This window comes from Cariama cristata, unplaced genomic scaffold, assembly GCF_000690535.1.
Source record: "Cariama cristata isolate BGI_N322 unplaced genomic scaffold, ASM69053v1 scaffold35337, whole genome shotgun sequence".
Classification (NCBI taxonomy): Eukaryota; Metazoa; Chordata; class Aves; order Cariamiformes; family Cariamidae; genus Cariama; species Cariama cristata.
Window position 1 is genome coordinate 5,440 of NW_009627755.1, and position 9,833 is coordinate 15,272.

General features: G+C 41.0%; 1 protein-coding gene across 1 annotated transcript; it reads left to right on the forward strand.

Annotated features, from left to right (window-relative positions):
* Positions 1-1,013: 1,013 nt before the first annotated feature.
* Positions 1,014-9,454, forward strand: LOC104165034 (ras and Rab interactor 2; the record flags this gene model as incomplete). The annotated part of the gene is made up of 4 exons (XM_009704545.1): positions 1,014-1,319; positions 3,420-3,551; positions 5,706-5,869; positions 8,984-9,454. Coding segments are annotated over 4 exons (920 nt in total), but the record flags the coding sequence as incomplete, so codon positions are not given.
* Positions 9,455-9,833: the final 379 nt, after the last annotated feature.

The window sequence follows — 9,833 nt, forward strand, 5'->3', positions numbered from 1 at the left end:
AATGTGTCATCTGGCAGCGATGCAGTCCTCTTTCTGCTCTTGGTCCCTGTGCTCGCCCAGTACATCTGCCTACTCTAGGCTCTGGTCCTGCCCCACCGTCAGGGTGTTGGTGCAGCGGCTGAAGGGTCCCCAGTTTGTTTTGTGCTTGTGGGAGTTCTCTATGGTACAAATAATTGATGTAAGCTAATTATTAGTGTAATCTGTGTTGCCATAGGGACGCTGAGTGGGAGAAGAAATTAGCTTATAAAGTAAAGGTTTGCAGAGAAAAATGTTTATCAAAGAGCTTTCTCTGATGTGGTCTATGCTTTGAAAATGGAGAATGAGTGTTAAAGAAAAACTTGAGTAGAGCAAGAATTAAAAAAAACCCTAAGACTAAGTTAGTGGTTACTGTGCCACGTGCATACTATTGCCAAACAAAGAACTTCAAACTTGATGACAAAGCTGTATATAAGCTTGCATGATGAAATCTGAAGCTGGACAAACACAGCTTGGTTTTCATTTATAGTTTAAAGCCCATAATCTGTCCAGCTTCATAAAGATCTTGACAAAGTTAAGCCAAGTTTTAGGAGACCTTGGTTGAGTTATAGTTTCTGATGGAAACTATGCAAAAAGGATGGGTTTTCATGCCAAAGCAGAAAAAAGTTATGGTTTTGACTGTGTTTAAGTTTGGGAGTTAAAGTCAAAGCTCAAAGTAAATAAAACATGGAGACTTCTGGCCAACAAAAGAAAAAGTTAACTGGAACCGCAACTTGCTTTTTTTCTTGGTGACAGTCTGTAGTCTGTCTTTGTGGGGTTTTTTCGTATTTACCAAATTGCCATAAATCAAAATGGAATACAGATTCTGCTCTGCCTTTTGTTTTCTTGTTAATGAACATCTGGAAATTCAGCTTGAATAATAAATAGACCTTAGCAAGTAGGTTTTGCTCTACAGTGTCTCTTTTGGGAATGGTTATATTAATACTGGCTCTGCTGTAGAGGAGGAAGTCAGCTGGACTTGTGTTTTCCCATTGCAGATGTTGTCCTGGAGAAGGCCATGCATAAGTGCATTCTGAAGCCGTTGAAGGGCCACATTGAAGCGATGTTGAAAGAATTTCATACTGCAGATGGTTCTTGGAAACAGCTAAAGGAAAACCTGCAGTTGGTGCGGCAGAGGAATCCTCAGGAACTGGGCGTGTTTGTTCCAACACCAGACTTTGTGGACATTGAAAAGATTAAAGTCAAGTTCATGACCATGCAGAAAATGTATTCACCTGAAAAGAAAGTCATGCTGCTGCTGAGAGTTTGCAAATTGATTTACACTGTTATGGAGAATAACTCAGGTATGGTGCTTCTTGTGGTTCAAGTTCACCGATATTCCAGACATGGGGTTGTCTTTCGGTGAGGAAATCAGACCACCTGATTCTGCAGCTACGTCTCCTTCTCTGGAGCTCTTGTATTTGCCCTTTTGAAAGGGATTCTTCCTCTCTACTTCTTTCCTGATATCTCTGATGCATCTGGCAGCACATGTTACAAATTCAGTGTGAAGCAGAGTTGTGAAGCAACTTGAGAAAAAACAGCTTTGCTTAGCCATAGGCTTTTGAAGTTGGCTGTCAGAAAGGCTGTTGTGTGAGCCTTGAATTTGACGCTGGTTCTAAATGAGTATTTTTCTGGAAGTTGTAATAGAGGTAACACCCTGTATTTAGCTATAGTAATTCAATAGCATATATGCAGTATGAGAACTACAAGGTCTCTCTGTTAATGGGTGGAGGAAAGCAGCCTCTGATCCAGTATTTTCAGCTTACTGTGCCCCTGAACGTTCTCATTTGGACACTAAAAATCTTTCATGTTTTTGGAACAGAAATAACATCTATTTCTACACTGTAGCAAGAGTCCAAAAGTGACCTTGAAACCTAGATAATGAAATGGAACTATAGAACAGTTAAGACATGCTGCATAGTCAGTGGCACAATTAAAACGTTATGCTAGATGGCATGAATTCATAGGTGCAACTCTGTTGCCTGACATCTTATCATACGCTACTGTGGTAGGTCACCAGCTAAGGTGAAGCAACGCTGGTCGTAGTGGGAGATTTTATTTTTTTTTTTTCCCCTAAGCAAGTATTAGCTGCTGCAGGTTGTTGTCAGTTTTCTTTCTAAATGAGCATTGAACGTACAGCTGGGTCTGGTGCTTCTCAAGATGCCTACTTTCTTTTGAGATTTGAGATGAATGGTGCAAGCTTGTGGCTGGTAAAGCCCCCCAGGCACTTTTGCAAGATTTAGGTCCGAGCTCCTGCCCAGCTTTTTATTTTTGTGCAAAATCCTGCATTTTAAAATGGATATAGGAATCTTGGCCTGAAGTGCTGTAAACTCTTTTCTCCATGCCTTGTTATCACATTGAGTAACATATTTCCAAAATGCAGAAGGAAAATATTCAGAGGCTGCTGCCAGTTAACTGTTGGAGTGAGAGGCTTGGGCCAAGATGTGGCAAATGCTCCTTGGGTTGTCTTGTTTTGTCATGTGGGGTTTGTAAAACATGGCATTGAGCCATCAACTGTTGGAGAATCTGCTTTGTCATCTACTCTCAGCCAGATAATAGTGTAATACCTGGAGGGTATGCCTTAGCTGGTGTAACTTTAGATACCAGCCTTTCAGTCATCTGGAGTTTCACCGAAGTTTAAGTTGGCTCCTGCTCGTGGTGATTTTAAGTGACCATCACACCAGTTCTACAATGAACACGGTTTGGCCAGACCCAGAGATTTGGCCACATAGTATTTTCTAAACACAAAGTTTAAATGCAGTAAAAGTGATAGCACAGACAGACCTAGGTACAGCGTAATCTCTGTGTGTTAGCTGTGTGCTGGCATTGCCGATGATGCTTCATGATGGGAATGGTAAGAGGCTTTGCTCACTGGTCTTTTCAACTATGCTCTGTCAAGGAAATGAGCTGAGTTTTCATGTCAAATCTCATAGGCTCTTAGTTCAGACTTCTCTGCTGGGATTCAGACTCAGAAACTGGTATTTGTGACTGGATTCTTCCAGAAAGTGGATGCCATCCCTGCATGTATAAAGAAAATGCCCATTTGTCATCTCTTAGCTAGTGCTACAAGTGCAGGTGGAGGTCAGGCCAGACTGGCATGGCAGCCTTTTGTGAGTTCACCAGTTGAGCTGCTGCCAAGGTGGGCCCAGTCTTTAAATTCCCTTGCATGCCTCACGGTGTGGATCATCAGATTTGTGTTTGTTAGAAGTCCAAGATGAAGCTGGTGTTCGTGTCCTGTCCAGCGAGTGTCAGATGACATTCTCTTTCCTGCACTTTGGTAACAGGAGGCTCTAGAGTAATACAAACGTACTGGTCAGTGAAGGCAGTAAAATAACGCTTTCAAACACTGAAGCTGGTAAAAGGCTGCGGTTTATCTATCACTATCTGTGTTCCCTTCAACCCAGGGAGGCTGTATGGAGCTGATGACTTCTTGCCTGTGTTGACATACGTACTAGCCCAGTGCGATATGCTGGAGCTGGATACTGAAATTGAATACATGATGGAATTGCTGGATCCATCTTTGCTGCATGGAGAAGGTAATCTCTTTATTTATTTTTAGTAGAATTGAGTGAAGAACTAGGGAAGGGGGATTCTTCCTCACAGCACAGTTGCTGTTAACCTTATTTGAGTAGAAATCCTTTCAAGGGGAGTCCTAAAGTCAACAATGTTGGTAGTGTAACAAGAGAATTCATAACTATTTCCCACCTTAAAGTAAGAGAAAGCTGGTTAGCTTGCAGAGTACAGGCCTGAGTGACCTGGGAATCTACTCATGTGTATACTACCTTATGAGGTGAGGGAGTGTGTTGTTTTCAACTAAGAAGTGGGAGGCATCCCACAATGTGGTTATCCTTCTGTGCCTGAAATATCCTGGGAGTATTTATAGGGCCGCAGCATTCAGTTAAATTGTGAGAGACATAATGGGACTTGGGTTAGGTGCTTTGTAAAAACTTCTGAGGGAATTCTCTGCCCCCCTGGGGAAAGTGCTTTTGAGAATATTGCCCCCCTTGATGATCTTTGTTTCCTCCCAGTATTTGCTTCTCACAAAGTATTTGTATGAGCTCTAGGAGTATGTTTCCTAAGGCACTCTTGAATGATGGCTGAAGTCCACTAGAGGCAAGGAAATCTCCCTCCTTTCTGTTCTCATGGTGGTGTTTTTAACAAAGAGGTATTCTGCAAGCCCTTGGTAGGCACCAGAATCTATCTTGTGACCAAGCTCAGCTGTGAGTTTAAGTATATGTGTGTGTTTCCCATTCCGGCTATCTCTTGGCTTGCTGAAATTGCTGTAGCCTCTTACATGCTGGTATGCATGAGAAAATCATGCCAGGATTCCTCCAATTTGGCACTAGTCTGTTCGCTTATTTGTGTACAGAGCATCCTCTAGTGCATTGTTCAGGAATCTTAGCATGGAAAATACTTGAGATGTGAAGCTGGAGATAGTTAACATGCTTGAAAGGCAGAAACGTTTACTGGACTACTAAGTCACATTGTTTTTCATGCAGCAAAAGAAGTCTTATCCATTGACTGGGCCTTGTCTTTGGCACCAGCTGAACCATACTGTGCAGGAAAAATTTAGTGCCTTGGGGTTGTGCAGTTCAAATGTAATATACTGTCCAGTTTGTCCCATGGGTCTTGCCTGCATTTTCTGTATTAAACTTGTTGCAATGCTAAAGGCCAAGAGGATGCTCTCAGTAATACAGAAAATAGTACTGTGAGCATAGAATGCATCTTTGAGTGACTCCATGAAGAGACTGTGCTGCCTTTAATTGGACACTCCCACTCAAATAGTGTACTTAAAAAAAAAAAAAAAAAAAAAAAAAAAAGGATGGGGCGGGGGGGGCAAGAGAAATAAATGACAGCATGTCTTTTGTTTCTCCTTGTTGTTGAGGACTGTGAACTCCTGTTGAGACTCCTTTTCCTTTGTGACCTGCGGCTTCTTTTGTACATCAGCAACTCTTTTGTGGCTTTAATTTGTTCTCCACTCATGTAAGAAAGGTGAAGTATGGAGGACTGTACACATCACCTCCTCAACTAGCTAGACATTATGGGAAGCACTAAAAAGGTGACAAACACAGTCTTCCTTCTAAAAACAAAAACAAACTCTTTGGGATGCTTCCAGGGTACAAATCACACACTCAGTTGCTTTATTGCCACGAAGGGTCATTGCTTTTAAGTTCCTGAACAGGGGTAGATTGTCTTTTACTTTGTTTAAACAGCTATGTTTATTTCATCCACGCTTCAAGCTTGGGAAAAAACAAATCACTGTTTGGAAATCATTTACAAAGCTGGAACATGAGTTTTCTTCTAAAAACACTTGAGAGTAAAGGAGTGGCACCAGTCATTTAAGTAACCGGCTATCCCCAGCACTAGTGGACCCAGAGTTAGATACTATTGCACCACTTGATAACATGGAGCACATGCAACCACTGCATGTCTCTTAGCAGCTGAGAACACACGATCCAGTATTTTGCAGGCCAGTGAGCTGTTTTTCTTTATGTATAAATATTTCGGCAATAAAATACAGAAACTCTTATATGTGTATATACGTGTGTGTGTATATAGACAGATATATATAGATAGATAGATAGATAGATAGATAAAAAAAAGTGTTTGTACTTCTGTCTGTGACCAGTGGGAACTAGCAGGGTGTTTGTGACCACTCTGAGAAGTTCTTCCCTTGCTGTCCTTCACAGGAGGCTATTACCTGACAAGTGCTTATGGAGCACTTTCACTGATCAAGAACTTCCAGGAAGAACAAGCTGCCCGACTGCTCAGTTCAGAAGCCAGAGATACTCTCCGGCAATGGCACAAGAGGAGGACAACTAACAGGACCATACCTTCAGTTGATGATTTTCAGGTAGAGTTCAGGGCTGAAGAGAAAAACAGGGGATGATTGTTTTGTTGGAAATCCCCATTTGAGAGGTGTGATTCATAACGATTCCCTTGGGGCCACAAGATAAGTGGAGTGAAGTAGGGCTGAGAATATGGCTGGCAAATTTGCATTGATTTTCAAGTCTTTGCACTTTATAATAGAGTTTGATTATGATGGTCTAAGGAAAACACTAAATAATGGAGCTTTCCCACCCTCCCTTCTATTTAAGTCTTGCAGAGCAAGGACAAACTAATTCATATCTTAGATTCAGCTTCTTTGAATGCTTTACTGTTAAGAAGAGCAAATCCAGATTTCCAGTGGTATAAATCAGCACAACTACCCAGTAGCTAATGGTGGGATACAGCAGGTAATAGAGAGGAGAGGTGGGAGAAAAGCTTGCCTACAGTTTTAAAGTTTAAGCAAGGAGTAGAGTTCTATGCTATGGATGTCTTCATATTTGTTTGTGTTTTTTCCCCTCCCTTCCATTTCTTACTGCTCTTTCAGAGTAGGGCAGTAACTTCAACTGAAGAATAACAAAACAGTCGGGATTACTTCATTTTTAAAACCAGGCCTGCATGTCATTCGTAGAGTATGCTGTTGACTGTCTGTTCAGATGCATCAGTTCATGGACTGAAGCAGGGAAGATGTTGGAATCGAGAAGAAAGGATTTACTTCTTTGTGTTCAGTTGTTTACAGTTCATGCCACAGCTCAAAGCTGCCAGAGAGGCTAATGACAACCATCAATTAGACATAATGTAGTTCAGAACTTGAGAAATGAAGGGGTGGGGTCATCAGAAGATAACGAAACCTTTCAGTTGCGGCCCCTTCTGCTTTATCAGTGTCAGTGCAAACAACTACAGCACAACACTGAACAGGAGGAGTTGGGAAAAGAAGCAGTCTTCCACAACTTGTCTCCCTTAGGAAGGGGAGAACTTATTAACAGAAATTCCAGACTACAGCCAGTGCACAAAGCTAGTCCATGTTACCAGGATCCATTTTATATTCTGCTTATCTGTAGTTAGGTGTCAGATTCACGTAGCTCCAGTCTTTCTTCTTTCTAGCAAAACACTACACTCTTCGTGGGAAAATTCATCAACTTGTATTTCTGCTGGATGACTAAATGACAGAACATTCCTTCAGCAGCATCTTGTATTCCATTTCACCTTCTCTTCCTCAGCAAATGAACTTCAGCCAAGCTAATTGTACAGCTGGATGCGGGAAGATGCAGGGGCGGAGGGGAAGAGCTGGCACTGAGTGTGTCCAGTGTTCTCCTTCTGTTGTCTCTTTCAAAAGAGAGCCTTGGATCAGTAAGACCACACCATTTCCAGGCTATGCTTGGAACAAATTCAGGCATTTTGCTGTCTGCTCAGAACACCAATTTTCCATCTCCTTTTTCCACATCCTGCAGTCCTGAAATGAAGCACCTTCCCTACAACCAATGTGTAATGCAACTTTAGCTCAACTTACCTTTCCCACATTGAACCAGGATGCGATCGCTGCATTTCAGTGATGCAGTCTTGAAGCCTTATCAGCTTTTGGGCCCTGGAAGGCCTTCATCCTCCCTCCCTCCCTCCCTCAAAAGGATGGAAAGGCAAAAAATCCATAACTTTGATTAAATACAACTTTCTGATACTGCTTAAATAATTTTGATACTTCGTACACGCATTACAGGCATTTGTACAAACTTCAGTCTCTTCTTGAAGGAATCCTGTCCATCTAAAAGCACATGCATTTAGAAACAGGTCTTCTGTGTGTTAACTACATTAGAAACTAAAACTGTACTGTGTTTTGCCTTATTTAGGGCTCTTTTTTTTATGATATCTTCACACTGGGTAACAAAAATGGATTAGTTCTATTCAGTCAGGTTCAGTCCCAAATGGTTTAAAAGCTGTTGTAAAGCTTAGGTCTGCAAGCTATCAAAAAATACTTTATTAAAGACACGAGTGCTCTTTGGAACTTAAGTCATATGAACATTCTTTTCAGTCTTAGCTTTTAGCAGCTTTTTTTTATGAAATGTAGATGTTTATCATTGTTATTTAGCATGCTTAATTTATTCAGCGTACAAACATAGATACCAGCTCAGTCAATAAACAGGTCTTTCTCACTGTCATTTTTTTTTCCACCTCCTTTAATTTTACTGCTTTTTAGTCTTTAATTGCAGTTAATTTCTTTAAATAAAAAAAAGTGACAGCAGGCTGTTTCGTTCATGTGTCCAAAGTTGTTGTGGTTGTTTTTTTGTGTGTGTTATTTTTCAAATACATTTTGAAAGGTAGACATGCATGTCCTTGCAGGGCATATTTAGAATTTGTCCATGTTAGCAGAGTTGTGGGCATGTGTCAATTTCTACAGAGAAAAAAGATCCAGCTTTTGCCTCAAGATCATATGGATTTACTCTGAAGCTGCAGAGTAAATTTTTTTTCAGCATCCCTTTAAGCCTTATTTTAAAAAAGAAAATGCTTTCACACGAAACTTGGTTACATCAGGCTCAGGCACCAAATTGCCAACGGCTTACGCGATGAAAATGTCCTGCGTGAGGATGGATTACCTTCTGTATACTGCAGCATAAGAGCACAAACAGTTTATTGTGCGGTAACTTGTGGATCAACACCCTTGTGTACCACTGGCAGAGGGTTTTTTGTTTTCCTTTTTCATTCTGACTAACATACTGCGTGAAGCTTCTGTTCTCTAGGATTAACTTGGCAGTGGCAGCATCACCTCTTGGGCGTGCTGCCTCAGACATTTATTTTGCTTCACAGCATTTTGTTTCCTAGTAAGGCCAAATACCAAGTTCCATTAACACCACTGGTGTTTTCCACGTGGCTTTAAGGCTGTATCTGTTTGCTCTTAATTGCAGGGTTAGAATGTAAGCAAAGGAAAGGAGAATGTTGGTATAGGAATTTCTGTTACGCCCACCACAGGCTTGCCACAGTTTTACCACCAATGTTGCCATTCACAAAGTGGCCGTGTACAGGACTCACTGGTGTGTGTTTCACAACTAGAATGCAGAGAGGCTTGGTGTTTGTTGGTGATTCTTCAGTTTTCAGATGATGATTTTTTGGGGTTTTTTGAGTTTCTGATCTCTGATTTCTCATTTTACAGAACTACCTTCGTGTTGCATTCCAAGAAGTTAACAGTGGATGTACAGGAAAGACCTTACTAGTAAGACCATATATCACTACCGAAGATGTATGTCAGCTTTGTGCTGAAAAGTTTAAAGTGGACAATCCAGAAGAATATAGCCTGTTTCTTTTTATTGACGACACCTGGCAGCAACTGACAGAGGATACCTACCCTCAGAAAATTAAAGCAGAGTTGCACAGCCGTCCGCAACCCCAGGTCTTTCACTTTGTCTACAAGCGCATTAACAGTGATCCATATGGTGCCATATTTCAAAACAATGATGACTCAGCTTCTTAAAACCAGCAACTCGTCATTTAATTTCTGTTCCTTGTTAACTATTGAAAACATCTTTGTTGGCTGCCTTCCATAGGAGCTAAAAGAGGTCTTAAACCATAAATGTCTAGTAAAACATGCAGTGCAGACACTCCTAGCATTGCTTACACAAACCCATGTAAACCGTGCATATGGTCAGTTATGCAGAATACTCCACCAGTGTTCTGAGCAAAGAGGTCATGAGGCTGAATTTCTTGTACCACAGACTCTTTTAAAGCTTATTATACTGTGGCCCTCTGCAGGTCTTTTGCTGTAGCGTGCAAAAATCTATTTTCTTACACTCATCCTTTAGCCAAATGTCGTTTTGATTTAAATATATGTATGCTAGACAAGTATTTCAGTAAACTGACTGGTATGAGCTCAGTTTCACCAGCATGAGTTTGACAAGACTGTCCGATGCAGGGCATCAGTTAACTCACAATTACCTGGATGATTGCATCCTTTCCTGATTTTTTTTTTAATTACAGAAAATTGCCACTTTTTTTATATATATATA